At 57.2% G+C, this 19,919-nt stretch overlaps 1 protein-coding gene across 1 annotated transcript in view; it reads right to left on the bottom strand.

The window, feature by feature from the left end:
* Positions 1 to 349: 349 nt before the first annotated feature.
* LOC138063887 (mucin-2-like) overlaps positions 350 to 19,919 on the bottom strand; it is a 32,420-nt gene continuing 12,850 nt past the window's right edge. Inside the window, exons 5-8 of the mRNA XM_068924001.1 lie at positions 7,779 to 8,222; positions 3,984 to 4,427; positions 2,699 to 2,819; positions 350 to 545 (exon numbers count right to left, since the gene is read on the bottom strand). Coding sequence (XP_068780102.1) covers positions 350 to 545; positions 2,699 to 2,819; positions 3,984 to 4,427; positions 7,779 to 8,222 — 1,205 coding nt within the window. The remainder of the gene's footprint in view (positions 546 to 2,698; positions 2,820 to 3,983; positions 4,428 to 7,778; positions 8,223 to 19,919) is intronic.

Genomic DNA, 19,919 nt, shown 5'->3' with positions numbered 1-19,919 from the left:
TGTGGTAGTGGTGTGGAGAGTGGACGTGGGAGAGGTGTTGGTGATGAGGGTGGCTGGAGAGGTGTCCGTGGTGGATTCGGATGCAGCTGTGGTCGTTACGAGGAGAGTGTGAGTCGAAGTGGGAGAGGTGTTGGTGATGAGGGTGGCTGGAGAGGTGTCCGTGGTGGATTCGGATGCAGCTGTGGTAGTGGTGCGTAGTGTAGAAGTCGAAGTGGGAGAGGTGTTGGTGATGAGGGTGGCTGGAGAGGTGTCCGTGGTGGATTCCGATACAGCTGTGGTAGTGGTGTGGAGAGTGGAAGTGGGAGAGGTGTTGGTGATGAGGGTGGCTGGAGAGGTGTCCGTGGTGGATTCAGTTGTAGCTGTGGTAGTGGTGCGTAGTGTAGAAGTCGAAGTGGGAGAGGTGTTGGTGATGAGGTTTGCTGGAGAGGTGTCCATGATGGATTCGAAGGCACCCGTGGCAGTTATGACGAGAGTGGAAGTGGAAGTGGGAGAGGTGTTGGTGATGAGGGTGGCTGGAGAGGTGTTCGTGGTGGATTCGGTTGCAGCTGTGGTAGTGGTGTGGAGAGTGTGAGTCGAAGTGGGAGAGGTGTGGGTGATGAGGGTGGCTGGAGAGGTGTCTGTGGTGGGTTCCGTTACAGCTGTTGTAGTGGTGTGGAGAGTGTCAGTCGAAGTGGGAGAGGTGTTGGTGATGAGGGTGGCTGGAGAGGTGTCCGTGGTGGATTCGGATGCAGCTGTTGTAGTGGTGCGTAGTGTAGAAGTGGACGTGGGAGAGGTGTTGGTGATGAGGGTGGCTGGAGAGGTGTCCGTGGTGGATTCGGATGCAGCTGTGGTAGTGGTGTGGAGAGTGGAAGTGGGAGAGGTGTTGGTGATGAGGGTGGCTGGAGAGGTGTCCGTGATGGATTCCAAGGCACCTGTGGTAGTTATGACGAGAGTGGAAGTGGAAGTGGGAGAGGTGTTGGTGATGAGGGTGGCTGGAGAGGTGTTCGTGGTGGATTCGGATGCAGCTGTCGTAGTGGTGTGGAGAGTGGGAGTGGAAGTGGGAGAGGTGTTGGTGATGAGGGTGGCTGGGGAGGTTTCCGTGGTGGATTCCAAGGCACCCGTGGTCGTTATGAGGAGAGTGGAAGTGGAAGTGGGAGAGGTATTGGTGATGAGGGTGGCTGGAGAGGTGTCCGTGGTGGATTCGGAGGCAGCTGTGTTCATTATGAGGAGACTTGGAGTCGAAGTGGGAGAGGTGTTGGTGATGAGGGTGGCTGGAGAGGTGTCCGTGGTGGGTTCCGTTACAGCTGTTGTAGTGGTGTGGAGAGTGGGAGTGGAAGTGGGAGAGGTGTTGGTGATGAGGGTGGCTGGAGAGGTTTCCGTGGTGGATTCGGATGCAGCTGTGGTAGTGGTGCGTAGTGTAGAAATGGACGTGGGAGAGGTGTTGGTGATGAGGGTGGCTGGAGAGGTGTCCGTGGTGGATTCGGATGCAGCTGTGGGAGTGGTGTGGAGGGTCGAAGTGGGAGAGGTGTTGGTGATGAGGGTGGCTGGAGAGGTGTCCGTGGTGGATTCAGATGCAGCTGTGGTAGTGCTGCGTAGTGTAGAAGTGGAAGTGGGAGAGGTGTTGGTGATGAGGGTGGCTGGAGAGGTGTCCGTGGTGGATTCCAAGGCACCCGTGGTCGTTATGACAAGAGTGGAAGTGGAAGTGGGAGAGGTGTTGGTGATGAGGGTGGCTGGAGAGGTGTTCTTGGTGGATTCGGATGCAGGTGTGGTCGTTACGAGGAGAGTGTGAGTCGAAGTGGGAGAGGTGTTGGTGATGAGGGTGGTTGGAGAGGTGTCCGTGGTGGATTCGAATGCAGCTGTGGTAGTGGTGCGTAGTGTAGAAGTCGAAGTGGGAGAGGTGTTGGTGATGAGGGTGGCTGGAGAGGTGTCCGTGATGGATTCCAAGGCACCCGTGGTAGTTATGACGAGAGTGGAAGTGGAAGTGGGAGAGGTGTTGGTGATGAGGGTGGCTGGAGAGGTGTTCGTGGTGGATTCGGATGCAGCTGTGGTAGTGGTGTGGAGAGTGTGAGTCGAAGTGGGAGAGGTGTTGGTGATGAGGGTGGCTGGAGAGGTGTCCGTGGTGGGTTCCGTTACAGCTGTGGTAGTGGTGTGGAGAGTGTGAGTCGAAGTGGGAGAGGTGTTGGTGATGAGGGTGGCTGGAGAGGTGTCCGTGATGGATTCCAAGGCACCCGTGGTAGTTATCACGAGAGTGAAAGTGGAAGTGGGAGAGGTGTTGGTGATGAGGGTGGCTGGAGAGGTGTTCGTGGTGGATTCGGATGCAGCTGTCGTAGTGGTGTGGAGAGTGGGAGTGGAAGTGGGAGAGGTGTTGGTGATGAGGGTGGCTGGGGAGGTTTCCGTGGTGGATTCCACGGCACCCATGGTCGTTATGACGAGAGTGGAAGTGGAAGTGGGAGAGGTGTTGGTGATGAGGGTGGCTGGAGAGGTGTCCGTGATGGATTCCAAGGCACCCGTGGTAGTTATCACGAGAGTGAAAGTGGAAGTGGGAGAGGTGTTGGTGATGAGGGTGGCTGGAGAGGTGTCCGTGGTGGATTCGGATGCAGCTGTGGTAGTGGTGTGGAAGGTCGAAGTGGGAGAGGTGTTGGTGATGAGGGTGGCTGGAGAGGTGTCCGTGGTGGATTCAGATGCAGCTGTGGTAGTGCTGCGTAGTGTAGAAGTGAACGTGGGAGAGGTGTTGGTGATGAGGTTGGCTTTAGAGGTGTCCGTGATGGATTCCAAGGCACCCGTGGTCGTTATGACAAGAGTGGAAGTGGAAGTGGGAGAGGTGTTGGTGATGAGGGTGGCTGGAGAGGTGTCCGTGGTGGATTCGGATGCAGCTGTGGTCGTTTCGAGGAGAGTGTGAGTCGAAGTGGGAGAGGTGTTGGTGATGAGGGTGGCTGGAGAGGTGTCCGTGGTGGATTCGGAGGCAGCTGTGGTAGTGGTGTGGAGAGTGTGAGTCGAAGTGGGAGAGGTGTTGGTGATGAGGGTGGCTGGAGAGGTGTCCGTGGTGGATTCGGATGCAGCTGTGGTAGTGGTGTGAAGAGTGGAAGTGGGAGAGGTGTTGGTGATGAGGGTGGCTGGAGAGGTGTCCGTGATGGATTCCAAGGCACCCGTAGTCGTTATGACGAGAGTGGAAGTCGAAGTGGGAGAGGTGTTGGTGATGAGGGTGGAAGGAGAAGTGTCTGTGGTGGATTCGGAGGTAGGTGTGGTAGTGGTGTGGAGAGTGGGAGTGGAAGTGGGAGAGGTGTTGGTGATGAGGGTGGCTGGAAAGGTGTCCGTGGTGTATTCGGAGGCAGGTGTGGTAGTGGTGTGGAGAGTGTGAGTCGAAGTGGGAGAGGTGTTGGTGATGAGGGTGGCTGGAGAGGTGTCCGTGGTGGATTCGGATGCAGCTGTGGTAGTGGTGCGTAGTGTAGAAGTGGAAGTGGGAGAGGTGTTGGTGATGAGGGTGGCTGGAGAGGTGTCCGTGGTGTATTCGGAGGCAGGTGTGGTAGTGGTGTGGAGAGTGTGAGTCGAAGTGGGAGAGGTGTTGGTGATGAGGGTGGCTGGAGAGGTGTCCGTGGTGGATTCGGATGCAGCTGTGGTAGTGGTGCGTAGTGTAGAAGTGGACGTGGGAGAGGTGTTGGTGATTAGGGTGGCTGGAGAGGTGTCCGTGGTGGATTCGGATGCAGCTGTGGTAGTGGTGTGGAGAGTGGGAGTGGAAGTGGGAGAGGTGTTGGTGATGAGGGTGGCTGGAGAGGTGTCCGTGGTGGATTCAGTTGTAGCTGTGGTAGTGGTGTGGAGAGTGTGAGTCGAAGTGGGAGAGGTGTTGGTGATGAGGGTGGCAGGAGAGGTGTCCGTGGTGGATTCGGATGCAGCTGTGGTAGTGGTGCGTAGTGTAGAAGTGGACGTGGGAGAGGTGTTGGTGATGAGGGTGGCTGGAGAGGTGTCCGTGGTGGATTCGGATGCAGCTGTGGTCGTTACGAGGAGACTTGGAGTGGAAGTGGGAGAGGTGTTGGTGATGAGGGTGGCTGGAGAGTTGTCCGTGGTGGGTTCCGATACAGCTGGGGTAGTGGTGTGCAGAGTGGGAGTCGAACTGGGAGAGGTGTTGGTGATGAGGGTGGCTGGAGAGGTGTCCCTGGTGGGTTCCGTTTTAGCTGTGGTAGTGGTGTGGAGAGTGTGAGTCGAAATGGGAGAGGTGTTGGTGATGAGGGTGGCTGGAGAGGTGTCCGTGGTGGATTCGGATGCAGCTGTGGTAGTGGTGTGGAGAGTGTGAGTGGAAGTTGGAGAGGTGTTGGTGATGAGGGTGGCTGGAGAGGTGTCCGTGGAGGATTCCGATGCAGCTGTGGTAGTGGTGTGGAGAGTGGACATCGAAGTGGGAGAGGTGTTGGTGATGAGGGTGGCAGGAGAAGTGTCCGTGGTAGGTTCCGATGCAGCTGTGGTAGTGGTGTGGAGAGTGTGAGTGGAAGTGGGAGAGGTGTTGGTGATGAGGGTGGCTGGAGAGGTGTCCGTGGTGGATTCGGATGCAGCTGTGGTAGTGGTGCGTAGTGTAGAAGTGGACGTGGGAGAGGTGTTGGTGATGAGGGTGGCTGGAGAGGTGTCCGTGGTGGATTCGGATGCAGCTGTGGTAGTGGTGTGGAGAGTGTGAGTCGAAGTGGGAGAGGTGTTGGTGATGAGGGTGGCTGGAGAGGTGTCCGTGGTGGATTCCAAGGCACCTGTGGTAGTTATGACGAGAGTGGAAGTGGAAGTGGGAGAGGTGTTGGTGATGAGGGTGGCTGGAGAGGTGTTCGTGGTGGATTCGGATGCAGCTGTCGTAGTGGTGTGGAGAGTGGGAGTGGAAGTGGGAGAGGTGTTGGTGATGAGGGTGGCTGGGGAGGTTTCCGTGGTGGATTCCAAGGCACCCGTGGTCGTTATGAGGAGAGTGGAAGTGGAAGTGGGAGAGGTATTGGTGATGAGGGTGGCTGGAGAGGTGTCCGTGGTGGATTCGGAGGCAGCTGTGTTCATTATGAGGAGACTTGGAGTCGAAGTGGGAGAGGTGTTGGTGATGAGGGTGGCTGGAGAGGTGTCCGTGGTGGGTTCCGTTACAGCTGTTGTAGTGGTGTGGAGAGTGGGAGTGGAAGTGGGAGAGGTGTTGGTGATGAGGGTGGCTGGAGAGGTTTCCGTGGTGGATTCGGATGCAGCTGTGGTAGTGGTGCGTAGTGTAGAAATGGACGTGGGAGAGGTGTTGGTGATGAGGGTGGCTGGAGAGGTGTCCGTGGTGGATTCGGATGCAGCTGTGGGAGTGGTGTGGAGGGTCGAAGTGGGAGAGGTGTTGGTGATGAGGGTGGCTGGAGAGGTGTCCGTGGTGGATTCAGATGCAGCTGTGGTAGTGCTGCGTAGTGTAGAAGTGGAAGTGGGAGAGGTGTTGGTGATGAGGGTGGCTGGAGAGGTGTCCGTGGTGGATTCCAAGGCACCCGTGGTCGTTATGACAAGAGTGGAAGTGGAAGTGGGAGAGGTGTTGGTGATGAGGGTGGCTGGAGAGGTGTTCTTGGTGGATTCGGATGCAGGTGTGGTCGTTACGAGGAGAGTGTGAGTCGAAGTGGGAGAGGTGTTGGTGATGAGGGTGGTTGGAGAGGTGTCCGTGGTGGATTCGAATGCAGCTGTGGTAGTGGTGCGTAGTGTAGAAGTCGAAGTGGGAGAGGTGTTGGTGATGAGGGTGGCTGGAGAGGTGTCCGTGATGGATTCCAAGGCACCCGTGGTAGTTATGACGAGAGTGGAAGTGGAAGTGGGAGAGGTGTTGGTGATGAGGGTGGCTGGAGAGGTGTTCGTGGTGGATTCGGATGCAGCTGTGGTAGTGGTGTGGAGAGTGTGAGTCGAAGTGGGAGAGGTGTTGGTGATGAGGGTGGCTGGAGAGGTGTCCGTGGTGGGTTCCGTTACAGCTGTGGTAGTGGTGTGGAGAGTGTGAGTCGAAGTGGGAGAGGTGTTGGTGATGAGGGTGGCTGGAGAGGTGTCCGTGATGGATTCCAAGGCACCCGTGGTAGTTATCACGAGAGTGAAAGTGGAAGTGGGAGAGGTGTTGGTGATGAGGGTGGCTGGAGAGGTGTTCGTGGTGGATTCGGATGCAGCTGTCGTAGTGGTGTGGAGAGTGGGAGTGGAAGTGGGAGAGGTGTTGGTGATGAGGGTGGCTGGGGAGGTTTCCGTGGTGGATTCCACGGCACCCATGGTCGTTATGACGAGAGTGGAAGTGGAAGTGGGAGAGGTGTTGGTGATGAGGGTGGCTGGAGAGGTGTCCGTGATGGATTCCAAGGCACCCGTGGTAGTTATCACGAGAGTGAAAGTGGAAGTGGGAGAGGTGTTGGTGATGAGGGTGGCTGGAGAGGTGTCCGTGGTGGATTCGGATGCAGCTGTGGTAGTGGTGTGGAAGGTCGAAGTGGGAGAGGTGTTGGTGATGAGGGTGGCTGGAGAGGTGTCCGTGGTGGATTCAGATGCAGCTGTGGTAGTGCTGCGTAGTGTAGAAGTGAACGTGGGAGAGGTGTTGGTGATGAGGTTGGCTTTAGAGGTGTCCGTGATGGATTCCAAGGCACCCGTGGTCGTTATGACAAGAGTGGAAGTGGAAGTGGGAGAGGTGTTGGTGATGAGGGTGGCTGGAGAGGTGTCCGTGGTGGATTCGGATGCAGCTGTGGTCGTTTCGAGGAGAGTGTGAGTCGAAGTGGGAGAGGTGTTGGTGATGAGGGTGGCTGGAGAGGTGTCCGTGGTGGATTCGGAGGCAGCTGTGGTAGTGGTGTGGAGAGTGTGAGTCGAAGTGGGAGAGGTGTTGGTGATGAGGGTGGCTGGAGAGGTGTCCGTGGTGGATTCGGATGCAGCTGTGGTAGTGGTGTGAAGAGTGGAAGTGGGAGAGGTGTTGGTGATGAGGGTGGCTGGAGAGGTGTCCGTGATGGATTCCAAGGCACCCGTAGTCGTTATGACGAGAGTGGAAGTCGAAGTGGGAGAGGTGTTGGTGATGAGGGTGGAAGGAGAAGTGTCTGTGGTGGATTCGGAGGTAGGTGTGGTAGTGGTGTGGAGAGTGGGAGTGGAAGTGGGAGAGGTGTTGGTGATGAGGGTGGCTGGAAAGGTGTCCGTGGTGTATTCGGAGGCAGGTGTGGTAGTGGTGTGGAGAGTGTGAGTCGAAGTGGGAGAGGTGTTGGTGATGAGGGTGGCTGGAGAGGTGTCCGTGGTGGATTCGGATGCAGCTGTGGTAGTGGTGCGTAGTGTAGAAGTGGAAGTGGGAGAGGTGTTGGTGATGAGGGTGGCTGGAGAGGTGTCCGTGGTGTATTCGGAGGCAGGTGTGGTAGTGGTGTGGAGAGTGTGAGTCGAAGTGGGAGAGGTGTTGGTGATGAGGGTGGCTGGAGAGGTGTCCGTGGTGGATTCGGATGCAGCTGTGGTAGTGGTGCGTAGTGTAGAAGTGGACGTGGGAGAGGTGTTGGTGATTAGGGTGGCTGGAGAGGTGTCCGTGGTGGATTCGGATGCAGCTGTGGTAGTGGTGTGGAGAGTGGGAGTGGAAGTGGGAGAGGTGTTGGTGATGAGGGTGGCTGGAGAGGTGTCCGTGGTGGATTCAGTTGTAGCTGTGGTAGTGGTGTGGAGAGTGTGAGTCGAAGTGGGAGAGGTGTTGGTGATGAGGGTGGCAGGAGAGGTGTCCGTGGTGGATTCGGATGCAGCTGTGGTAGTGGTGCGTAGTGTAGAAGTGGACGTGGGAGAGGTGTTGGTGATGAGGGTGGCTGGAGAGGTGTCCGTGGTGGATTCGGATGCAGCTGTGGTCGTTACGAGGAGACTTGGAGTGGAAGTGGGAGAGGTGTTGGTGATGAGGGTGGCTGGAGAGTTGTCCGTGGTGGGTTCCGATACAGCTGGGGTAGTGGTGTGCAGAGTGGGAGTCGAACTGGGAGAGGTGTTGGTGATGAGGGTGGCTGGAGAGGTGTCCCTGGTGGGTTCCGTTTTAGCTGTGGTAGTGGTGTGGAGAGTGTGAGTCGAAATGGGAGAGGTGTTGGTGATGAGGGTGGCTGGAGAGGTGTCCGTGGTGGATTCGGATGCAGCTGTGGTAGTGGTGTGGAGAGTGTGAGTGGAAGTTGGAGAGGTGTTGGTGATGAGGGTGGCTGGAGAGGTGTCCGTGGAGGATTCCGATGCAGCTGTGGTAGTGGTGTGGAGAGTGGACATCGAAGTGGGAGAGGTGTTGGTGATGAGGGTGGCAGGAGAAGTGTCCGTGGTAGGTTCCGATGCAGCTGTGGTAGTGGTGTGGAGAGTGTGAGTGGAAGTGGGAGAGGTGTTGGTGATGAGGGTGGCTGGAGAGGTGTCCGTGGTGGATTCGGATGCAGCTGTGGTAGTGGTGCGTAGTGTAGAAGTGGACGTGGGAGAGGTGTTGGTGATGAGGGTGGCTGGAGAGGTGTCCGTGGTGGATTCGGATGCAGCTGTGGTAGTGGTGTGGAGAGTGTGAGTCGAAGTGGGAGAGGTGTTGGTGATGAGGGTGGCTGGAGAGGTGTCCGTGGTGGATTCCGTTTTAGCTGTGGTAGTGGTGTGGAGAGTGTGAGTCGAAGTGGGAGAGGTGTTGGTGATGAGGGTGGCTGGAGAGGTGTCCGTGGTGGATTCAGATGCAGCTGTGGTAGTGGTGCGTAGTGTAGAAGTGGACGTGGAAGAGGTGTTGGTGATGAGGGTGGCTGGAGAGGTGTCTGTGGTGGATTCGGATGCAGCTGTGGTAGTGGTGCGTAGTGTAGAAGTGGACGTGGAAGAGGTGTTGGTGATGAGGGTGGCTGGAGAGGTGTCCGTGGTGGATTCGGACGCAGCTGTGGTAGTGGTGTGGAGAGTGGGAGTCGAAGTGGGAGAGGTGTTGGTGATGAGGGTGGCTGGAGAGGTGTCCGTGGTGGATTCGGATGCAGCTGTGGTAGTGGTGTGGAGAGTGGGAGTGGAAGCGGGAGAGGTGTTGGTGATGAGGGTGGCTGGAGAGGTTTCCATGGTGGGTTCCGATGCAGTTGTGGTAGTGGTGTGGAGAGTGAAAATCGAAGTGGGAGAGGTGTTGGTGATGAGGGTGGCTGGAGAGGTGTCCGTGGTGGATGCCGATGCAGCTGTGGTAGTGGTGTGGAGAGTTTGAGTCGAAGTGGGAGAGGTGTTGGTGATGAGGGTGGCTGGAGAGGTGTCCGTGGTGGGTTCGGATGCAGCTGTGGTAGTGGTGTGGAGAGTGTGAGTCGAAGTGGGAGAGGTGTTGGTGATGAGGTTGGCTGGAGAGGTGTCCGTGGTGGATTCCGATGCAGTTGTGGTAGTGGTGTGGAGAGTGTGAGTCGAAGTGGGAGAGGTGTTGGTGATGAGGGTGGCTGGAGAGGTGTCCTTGGTGGATTCGGATGCAGCTGTGGTAGTGCTGCGTAGTGTAGAAGTGGACGTGGGAGAGGTGTTGGTGATGAGGGTGGCTGGAGAGGTGTCCATGGTGGATTCGGAGGCAGCTGTGTTCGTTACGAGGAGACTTGGAGTCAAAGTGGGAGAGGTGTTGGTGATGAGGGTGGCTGGAGAGGTTTCCGTTGTGGATTCCGTTTTAGCTGTGGGAGTGGTTTGGAGAGTGGGAGTGGAAGTGGGAGAGGTGTTGGTGATGAGGGTGGCTGGAGAGGTGTCCGTGGTAGGTTCCGATGCAGCTGTGGTAGTGGTGTGGAGAGTGGGAGTCGAAGTGGGAGAGGTGTTGGTGATGAGGGTGGCTGGAGAGGTGTCGGTGGATGATTCGGATGCAGTTGTGGTAGTGGTTTGGAGAGTGGGAGTGGAAGTGGGAGAGGTGTTGGTGGTGAGGGTGGCTGGAGAGGTGTCCGTGGTGGATTCGGAGGCAGCTGTGGTAGTGGTGTTGAGAGTGTGAGTCGAAGTGGGAGAGGTGTTGGTGATGAGGGTGGCTGGAGAGGTGTCCGTGGTGGATTCGGATGCAGGTGTGATAGTGGTGTGGAGAGTGGGAGTGGAAGTGGGAGAGGTGTTGGTGATGAGGGTGGCTGGAGAGGTGTCCGTGGTGGATTCCGATGCAGCTGTGGTAGTGGTGCGTAGTGTAGAAGTGGACGTGGGAGAGGTGTTGGTGATGAGGGTGGCTGGAGAGGTGTCCGTGGTGGATTCGGATGCAGCTGTGTTCGTTACGAGGAGACTTGGAGTGGAAGTGGGAGAGGTGTTGGTGATGAGGGTGGCTGGAGAGGTGTCCGTGGTGGATTCGGATGCAGCTGTGGTAGTGGTGTGGAGAGTGGGAGTGGAAGTGGGAGAGGTGTTGGTGATGAGGGTGGCTGGAGAGTTGTCCGTGGTGGATTCCGTTTTAGCTGTGGTAGTGGTGTGGAGAGTGGAAGTGGACGTGGGAGAGGTGTTGGTGATGAAGGTGGCTGGAGAGGTGTCCGTGGTGGATGCCGATGCAGCTGTGGTAGTGGTGTGGAGAGTGTGAGTCGAAGTGGGAGAGGTGTTGGTGATGAGGGTGGCTGGAGAGGTGTCCGTGGTGGATGCCGATGCAGCTGTGGTAGTGGTGTGGAGAGTGGGAGTCGAAGTGGGAGAGGTGTGGGTGATGAGGGTGGCTGGAGAGGTGTTCGTGGTGGATTCGGATGGAGCTGTGGTAGTGGTGTGGAGAGTGTGAGTCGAAGTGGGAGAGTTGTTGGTGATGAGGGTGGCTGGAGAGGTGTCCGTGGTGGATTCCGTTTTAGCTGTGGTAGTGGTGTGGAGAGTGGGAGTGGAAGTGGGGGAGGTGTTGGTGATGAGGGTGGCTGGAGAGGTGTCCGTGGCAGGTTCCGATGCAGCTGTGGTAGTGGTGTGGAGAGTGTGAGTCGAAGTGGGAGAGGTGTTGGTGATGAGGGTGGCTGGAGAGGTGTCCGTGGCAGGTTCCGATGCAGCTGTGGTAGTGGTGTGGAGAGTGTGAGTCGAAGTGGGAGAGGTGTTGGTGATGAGGGTGGCTGGAGAGGTGTCCGTTGTGGATTCGGATGCTGCTGTGGTAGTGGTGTGGAGAGTGGGAGTCGAAGTGGGAGAGGTGTTGGTGATGAGGGTGGCTGGAGAGGTGTCCGTGGTGGATTCCGATGCAGTTGTGGTAGTGGTGTGGAGAGTGTGAGTCGAAGTGGGAGAGGTGTTGGTGATGAGGGTGGCTGGAGAGGTGTCCTTGGTGGATTCGGATGCAGCTGTGGTAGTGGTGCCTAGTGTAGAAGTGGACGTGGGAGAGGTGTTGGTGATGAGGGTGGCTGGAGAGGTGTCCATGGTGGATTCGGAGGCAGCTGTGTTCGTTACGAGGAGACTTGGAGTCAAAGTGGGAGAGGTGTTGGTGATGAGGGTGGCTGGAGAGGTTTCCGTTGTGGATTCCGTTTTAGCTGTGGGAGTGGTTTGGAGAGTGGGAGTGGAAGTGGGAGAGGTGTTGGTGATGAGGGTGGCTGGAGAGGTGTCCGTGGTAGGTTCCGATGCAGCTGTGGTAGTGGTGTGGAGAGTGGGAGTCGAAGTGGGAGAGGTGTTGGTGATGAGGGTGGCTGGAGAGGTGTCGGTGGATGATTCGGATGCAGTTGTGGTAGTGGTTTGGAGAGTGGGAGTGGAAGTGGGAGAGGTGTTGGTGGTGAGGGTGGCTGGAGAGGTGTCCGTGGTGGATTCGGAGGCAGCTGTGGTAGTGGTGTTGAGAGTGTGAGTCGAAGTGGGAGAGGTGTTGGTGATGAGGGTGGCTGGAGAGGTGTCCGTGGTGGATTCGGATGCAGGTGTGATAGTGGTGTGGAGAGTGGGAGTGGAAGTGGGAGAGGTGTTGGTGATGAGGGTGGCTGGAGAGGTGTCCGTGGTGGATTCGGATGCAGCTGTGTTCGTTACGAGGAGACTTGGAGTGGAAGTGGGAGAGGTGTTGGTGATGAGGGTGGCTGGAGAGGTGTCCGTGGTGGATTCGGATGCAGCTGTGGTAGTGGTGTGGAGAGTGGGAGTGGAAGTGGGAGAGGTGTTGGTGATGAGGGTGGCTGGAGAGTTGTCCGTGGTGGATTCCGTTTTAGCTGTGGTAGTGGTGTGGAGAGTGGAAGTGGACGTGGGAGAGGTGTTGGTGATGAAGGTGGCTGGAGAGGTGTCCGTGGTGGATGCCGATGCAGCTGTGGTAGTGGTGTGGAGAGTGTGAGTCGAAGTGGGAGAGGTGTTGGTGATGAGGGTGGCTGGAGAGGTGTCCGTGGTGGATGCCGATGCAGCTGTGGTAGTGGTGTGGAGAGTGGGAGTCGAAGTGGGAGAGGTGTTGGTGATGAGGGTGGCTGGAGAGGTGTTCGTGGTGGATTCGGATGGAGCTGTGGTAGTGGTGTGGAGAGTGTGAGTCGAAGTGGGAGAGTTGTTGGTGATGAGGGTGGCTGGAGAGGTGTCCGTGGTGGATTCCGTTTTAGCTGTGGTAGTGGTGTGGAGAGTGGGAGTGGAAGTGGGGGAGGTGTTGGTGATGAGGGTGGCTGGAGAGGTGTCCGTGGCAGGTTCCGATGCAGCTGTGGTAGTGGTGTGGAGAGTGTGAGTCGAAGTGGGAGAGGTGTTGGTGATGAGGGTGGCTGGAGAGGTGTCCGTGGCAGGTTCCGATGCAGCTGTGGTAGTGGTGTGGAGAGTGTGAGTCGAAGTGGGAGAGGTGTTGGTGATGAGGGTGGCTGGAGAGGTGTCCGTTGTGGATTCGGATGCTGCTGTGGTAGTGGTGTGGAGAGTGTGAGTCGAAGTGGGAGAGGTGTTGGTGATGAGGGTGGCTGGAGAGGTGTCCGTGGTAGGTTCCGATGCAGCTGTGGTAGTGGTGTGGAGAGTGTGAGTCGAAGTGGGAGAGGTGTTGGTGATGAGGGTGGCTGGAGAGGTGTCCGTTGTGGATTCGGATGCAGGTGTCGTAGTGGTGTGGAGAGTGGGAGTGGAAGTGGGAGAGGTGTTGGTGATGAGGGTGGCTGGAGAGGTGTCCGTGGTGGATTCGGAGGCAGCTGTGGTAGTGGTGTGGAGAGTGGGAGTGGAAGTGGGAGAGGTGTTGGTGATGAGGGAGGCTGGAGAGGTGTCCGTGGTGGATTCGGATGCAGCTGTGGTAGTGGTGTGAAGAGTGGAAGTGGGAGAGGTGTTGGTGATGAGGGTGGTTGGAGAGGTGTCCGTGGTGGATTCGGATGCAGCTGTGGTAGTGGTGTGTAGTGTAGAAGTCGAAGTGGGAGAGGTGTTGGTGATGAGGGTGACTGGAGAGGTGTCCGTGATGGATTCCAAGGCACCCGTGGTAGTTATCACGAGAGTGAAAGTGGAAGTGGGAGAGGTGTTGGTGATGAGGGTGGCTGGAGAGGTGTTCGTGGTGGATTCGGATGCAGCTGTCGTAGTGGTGTGGAGAGTGGGAGTGGAAGTGGGAGAGGTGTTGGTGATGAGGGTGGCTGGGGAGGTTTCCGTGGTGGATTCCAAGGCACCCGTGGTCGTTATGACGAGAGTGGAAGTGGAAGTGGGAGAGGTGTTGGTGATGAGGGTTGCTGGAGAGGTGTCCGTGATGGATTCCAAGGCACCCGTGGTAGTAATGACGAGAGTGGAAGTGGAAGTGGGAGAGGTGTTGGTGATGAGGGTGGCTGGAGAGGTGTCCGTGGTGGATTCGGATGCAGCTGTGGTAGTGGTGTGGAGGGTCGAAGTGGGAGAGGTGTTGGTGATGAGGGTGGCTGGAGAGGTGTCCGTGGTGGATTCAGATGCAGCTGTGGTAGTGCTGCGTAGTGTAGAAGTGAACGTGGGAGAGGTGTTGGTGATGAGGTTGGCTTTAGAGGTGTCCGTGATGGATTCCAAGGCACCCGTGGTCGTTATGACAAGAGTGGAAGTGGAAGTGGGAGAGGTGTTGGTGATGAGGGTGGCTGGAGAGGTGTCCGTGGTGGATTCGGATGCAGCTGTGGTCGTTGCGAGGAGAGTGTGAGTCGAAGTGGGAGAGGTGTTGGTGATGAGGGTGGCTGGAGAGGTGTCCGTGGTGGATTCGGAGGCAGGTGTGGTAGTGGTGTGGAGAGTGTGAGTCGAAGTGGGAGAGGTGTTGGTGATGAGGGTGGCTGGAGATGTGTCCGTGGTGGATTCGGATGCAGCTGTGGTAGTGGTGTGAAGAGTGGAAGTGGGAGAGGTGTTGGTGATGAGGGTGGCTGGAGAGGTGTCCGTGGTGGATTCCAAGGCACCCGTAGTCGTTATGACGAGAGTGGAAGTGGAAGTGGGAGAGGTGTTGGTGATGAGGGTGGAAGGAGAAGTGTCTGTGGTGGATTCGGAGGCAGGTGTGGTAGTGGTGTGGAGAGTGGGAGTGGAAGTGGGAGAGGTGTTGGTGATGAGGGTGGCTGGAGAGGTGTCCGTGGTGGATTCGGATGCAGCTGTGGTAGTGGTGCGTAGTGTAGAAGTGGAAGTGGGAGAGGTGTTGGTGATGAGGGTGGCTGGAGAGGTGTCCGTGGTGGAATCGGATGCAGCTGTGGTAGTGGTGTGGAGAGTGGGAGTGGAAGTGGGAGAGGTGTTGGTGATGAGGGTGGCTGGAGAGGTGTCCGTGGTGGATTCGGATGCAGCTGTGGTAGTGGTGTGAAGAGTGGAAGTGGGAGAGGTGTTGGTGATGAGGGTGGCTGGAGAGGTGTCCGTGGTGGATTCGGATGCAGCTGTGGTAGTGGTGCGTAGTGTAGAAGTGGACGTGGGAGAGGTGTTGGTGATGAGGGTGGCTGGAGAGGTGTCCGTGGTGGATTCGGATGCAGCTGTGGTAGTGGTGTGGAGAGTGTGAGTCGAAGTGGGAGAGGTGTTGGTGATGAGGGTGGCTGGAGAGGTGTCCGTGGTGGATTCCGTTTTAGCTGTGGTAGTGGTGTGGAGAGTGTGAGTCGAAGTGGGAGAGGTGTTGGTGATGAGGGTGGCTGGAGAGGTGTCCGTGGTGGATTCAGATGCAGCTGTGGTAGTGGTGCGTAGTGTAGAAGTGGACGTGGAAGAGGTGTTGGTGATGAGGGTGGCTGGAGAGGTGTCTGTGGTGGATTCGGATGCAGCTGTGGTAGTGGTGCGTAGTGTAGAAGTGGACGTGGAAGAGGTGTTGGTGATGAGGGTGGCTGGAGAGGTGTCCGTGGTGGATTCGGACGCAGCTGTGGTAGTGGTGTGGAGAGTGTCAGTCGAAGTGGGAGAGGTGTTGGTGATGAGGGTGGCTGGAGAGGTTTCCGTTGTGGATTCCGTTTTAGCTGTGGGAGTGGTGTGGAGAGTGGGAGTGGAAGTGGGAGAGGTGTTGGTGATGAGGGTGGCTGTAGAGGTGTCCGTGGTAGGTTCGGATGCAGCTGTGGTAGTGGTGTGGAGAGTGGGAGTCGAAGTGGGAGAGGTGTTGGTGATGAGGGTGGCTGGAGAGGTGTCCGTGGTGGATTCGGATGCAGCTGTGGTAGTGGTGTGTAGTGTAGAAGTCGAAGTGGGAGAGGTGTTGGTGATGAGGGTGGCTGGAGAGGTGTCCGTGGTGGATTCGGATGCAGCTGTGATAGTGGTGTGGAGAGTGAAAGTGGAAGTGGGAGAGGTGTTGGTGATGAGGGTGGCTGGAGAGGTGTCCTTGGTGGATTCGGATGCAGCTGTGGTAGTGCTGCGTAGTGTAGAAGTGGACGTGGGAGAGGTGTTGGTGATGAGGGTGGCTGGAGAGGTGTCCGTGATGGATTCGGAGGCAGCTGTGTTCGTTACGAGGAGACTTGGAGTCAAAGTGGGAGAGGTGTTGGTGATGAGGGTGGCTGGAGAGGTTTCCGTTGTGGATTCCGTTTTAGCTGTGGGAGTGGTTTGGAGAGTGGGAGTGGAAGTGGGAGAGGTGTTGGTGATGAGGGTGGCTGGAGAGGTGTCCGTGGTAGGTTCCGATGCAGCTGTGGTAGTGGTGTGGAGAGTGGGAGTCGAAGTGGGAGAGGTGTTGGTGATGAGGGTGGCTGGAGAGGTGTCGGTGGATGATTCGGATGCAGTTGTGGTAGTGGTTTGGAGAGTGGGAGTCGAAGCGGGAGAGGTGTTGGTGATGAGGGTGGCTGGAGAGGTGTCCGTGGTGGATTCGGAGGCATCTGTGGTAGTGGTGTTGAGAGTGTGAGTCGAAGTGGGAGAGGTGTTGGTGATGAGGGTGGCTGGAGAGGTGTCCGTGGTGGATTCGGAGGCATCTGTGATAGTGGTGTGGAGAGTGGGAGTGGAAGTGGGAGAGGTGTTGGTGATGAGGGTGGCTGGAGAGGTGTCCGTGGTGGATTCAGATGCAGCTGTGGTAGTGGTGCGTAGTGTAGAAGTGGACGTGGGAGAGGTGTTGGTGATGAGGGTGGCTGGAGAGGTGTCCGTGGTGGATTCGGATGCAGCTGTGTTCGTTACGAGGAGACTTGGAGTGGAAGTGGGAGAGGTGTTGGTGATGAGGGTGGCTGGAGAGGTGTTCGTGGTGGATTCGGATGCAGCTGTGGTAGTGGTGTGGAGAGTGGGAGTGGAAGTGGGAGAGGTGTTGGTGATGAGGGTGGCTGGAGAGGTGTCCGTGGTGGATTCGGACGCAGCTGTGGTAGTGGTGTGGAGAGTGTGAGTCGAAGTGGGAGAGGTGTTGGTGATGAGGGTGGCTGGAGAGGTGTCCGTGGTGGATTCAGATGCAGCTGTGGTAGTGGTGCGTAGTGTAGAAGTGGACGTGGAAGAGGTGTTGGTGATGAGGGTGGCTGGAGAGGTGTCTGTGGTGGATTCGGATGCAGCTGTGGTAGTGGTGCGTAGTGTAGAAGTGGACGTGGAAGAGGTGTTGGTGATGAGGGTGGCTGGAGAGGTGTCCGTGGTGGATTCGGAGGCAGGTGTGGTAGTGGTGTGGAGAGTGGGAGTCGAAGTGGGAGAGGTGTTGGTGATGAGGGTGGCTGGAGAGGTTTCCGTTGTGGATTCCGTTTTAGCTGTGGGAGTGGTGTGGAGAGTGGGAGTGGAAGTGGGAGAGGTGTTGGTGATGAGGGTGGCTGTAGAGGTGTCCGTGGTAGGTTCCGATGCAGCTGTGGTAGTGGTGTGGAGAGTGGGAGTCGAAGTGGGAGAGGTGTTGTTGATGAGGGTGGCTGGAGAGGTGTCCGTGGTGGGTTCGGATGCAGCTGTGGTAGTGGTGTGGAGAGTGTGAGTCGAAGTGGGAGAGGTGTTGGTGATGAGGTTGGCTGGAGAGGTGTCCGTGGTGGATTCCGATGCAGTTGTGGTAGTGGTGTGGAGAGTGTGAGTCGAAGTGGGAGAGGTGTTGGTGATGAGGGTGGCTGGAGAGGTGTCCTTGGTGGATTCGGATGCAGCTGTGGTAGTGCTGCGTAGTGTAGAAATGGACGTTGGAGAGGTGTTGGTGATGAGGGTGGCTGGAGAGGTGTCCGTAGTGGATTCGGAGGCAGCTGTGTTCGTTACGAGGAGACTTGGAGTCAAAGTGGGAGAGGTGTTGGTGATGAGGGTGGCTGGAGAGGTTTCCGTTGTGGATTCCGTTTTAGCTGTGGGAGTGGTTTGGAGAGTGGGAGTGGAAGTGGGAGAGGTGTTGGTGATGAGGGTGGCTGGAGAGGTGTCCGTGGTAGGTTCCGATGCAGCTGTGGTAGTGGTGTGGAGAGTGGGAGTCGAAGTGGGAGAGGTGTTGGTGATGAGGGTGGCTGGAGAGGTGTCGGTGGATGATTCGGATGCAGTTGTGGTAGTGGTTTGGAGAGTGGGAGTCGAAGCGGGAGAGGTGTTGGTGATGAGGGTGGCTGGAGAGGTGTCCGTGGTGGATTCGGAGGCATCTGTGGTAGTGGTGTTGAGAGTGTGAGTCGAAGTGGGAGAGGTGTTGGTGATGACGGTGGCTGGAGAGGTGTCCGTGGTGGATTCGGATGCAGCTGTGGTAGTGGTGTGGAGAGTGGGAGTGGAAGTGGGAGAGGTGTTGGTGATGAGGGTGGCTGGAGAGGTGTCCGTGGTGGATTCGGATGCAGCTGTGGTAGTGGTGCGTAGTGTAGAAGTGGACGTGGGAGAGGTGTTGGTGATGAGGGTGGCTGGAGAGGTGTCCGTGGTGGATTCGGATGCAGCTGTGTTCGTTACGAGGAGACTTGGAGTGGAAGTGGGAGAGGTGTTGGTGATGAGGGTGGCTGGAGAGGTGTTCGTGGTGGATTCGGATGCAGCTGTGGTAGTGGTGTGGAGCGTGGGAGTGGAAGTGGGAGAGGTGTTGTTGATGAGGGTGGCTGGAGAGGTGTCCATGGTGGGTTCCGATGCACTTGTCGTAGTGGTGTGGAGAGTGAAAATCGAAGTGGGAGAGGTGTTGGTGATGAGGGTGGCTGGAGAGGTGTCCGTGGTGGGTTCCGTTTTAGCTGTGGTAGTTATGAGGAGAGTGGAAGTGGACGTGGGAGAGGTGTTGGTGATGAGGGTGGCTGGAGAGGTATCCGTGGTGGATGCCGATGCAGCTGTGGTAGTGGTGTGGAGAGTGGAAATCGAAGTGGGAGAGGTGTTGGTGATGAGAGTGGCTGGAGAGGTGTCCGTGGTGGATTCCGATACTGCTGTGGTAGTGGTGTGGAGAGTGGAAGTGGGAGAGGTGTTGGTGATGAGGGTGGCTGGAGAGGTGTCCGTGGTGGATTCGGATGCAGCTGTGGGAGTGGTGTGGAGAGTCGAAGTGGGAGAGGTGTTGGTGATGAGGGTGGCTGGAGAGGTGTCTGTGGTGGATTCGGATGTAGCTGTGGTAGTGCTGCGTAGTGTAGAAGTGGACGTGGGAGAGGTGTTGGTGATGAGGGTGGCTGGAGAGGTGTCTGTGGTGGATTCGGATGCAGCTGTGGTAGTGGTGTGGAGAGTGGAAGTGGGAGAGGTGTTGGTGATGAGGGTGGCTGGAGAGGTGTCCGTGGTGGATTCGGATGCAGCTGTGGTAGTTATGACGATAGTGGAAGGGGAAGTGGGAGAGGTGTTGGTGATGAGGGAGGCTGGAGAGGTGTCCGTGGTGGAATCGGATGCAGCTGTGGTCGTTACGAGGAGAGTGGGAGTCGAAGTGGGAGAGGTGTTGGTGATGAGGGTGGCTGGAGAGGTGTCCGTGGTGGATTCCGATGCAGCTGTGGTAGTGGTACGTAGTGTAGAAGTGGACGTGGGAGAGGTGTTGGTGATGAGGGTGGCTGGAGAGGTGTCCGTGGTGGATTCGGATGCAGCTGTGGTAGTGGTGTGGAGAGTGGACGTGGGAGAGGTGTTGGTGATGAGGGTGGCTGGAGAGGTGTCCGTGGTGGATTCGGATGCAGCTGTGGTCGTTACGAGGAGAGTGTGAGTCGAAGTGGGAGAGGTGTTGGTGATGAGGGTGGCTGGAGAGGTGTCCGTGGTGGATTCGGATGCAGCTGTGATAGTGGTGTGGAGAGTGAAAGTGGAAGTGGGAGAGGTGTTGGTGATGAGGGTGGCTGGAGAGGTGTCCGTGGTGGATTCAGTTGTAGCTGTGGTAGTGGTGTGGAGAGTGTGAGTCGAAGTGGGAGAGGTGTTGGTGATGAGGGTGGCTGGAGAGGTGTCCGTGGTGGATTCGGATGCAGCTGTGGTAGTGGTGCGTAGTGTAGAAGTGGAAGTGGGAGAGGTGTTGGTGATGAGGGTGGCTGGAGAGGTGTCCCTGGTGGGTTCCGATACAGCTGTGGTAGTGGTGTGGAGAGTGGGAGTCGAAGTGGGAGAGGTGTTGGTGATGAGGGTGGCTGGAGAGGTGTCCGTGGTGGATTCGGATGCAGCTGTGGTAGTGGTGTGGAGAGTGGACGTGGGAGAGGTGTTGGTGATGAGGGTGGCTGGAGAGGTGTCCGTGGTGGATTCGGATGCAGCTGTGGTCGTTACGAGGAGAGTGTGAGTCGAAGTGGGAGAGGTGTTGGTGATGAGGGTGGCTGGAGAGGTGTCCGTGGTGGATTTGGATGCAACTGTGGTAGTGGTGTGGAGGTTCGAAGTGGGAGAGGTGTTGGTGATGAGGGTGGCTGGAGAGGTGTCCGTGGTGGATTCGGTTGCAGCTGTGGTAGTGCTGCGTAGTGTATAATTCGAAGTGGGAGAGGTGTTGGTGATGAGGGTGGCTGGAGAGGTGTCCGTGGTGGATTCGGATGCAGCTGTGGTAGTGGTGTGGAGAGTGGAAGGGGAAGTGGGAG

The sequence above is a fragment of the Struthio camelus genome, chromosome 37 (genome assembly GCF_040807025.1).
Source record: "Struthio camelus isolate bStrCam1 chromosome 37, bStrCam1.hap1, whole genome shotgun sequence".
NCBI lineage: Eukaryota > Metazoa > Chordata > Aves > Struthioniformes > Struthionidae > Struthio > Struthio camelus.
This window is presented reverse-complemented; position numbering and strand designations above follow the sequence as displayed.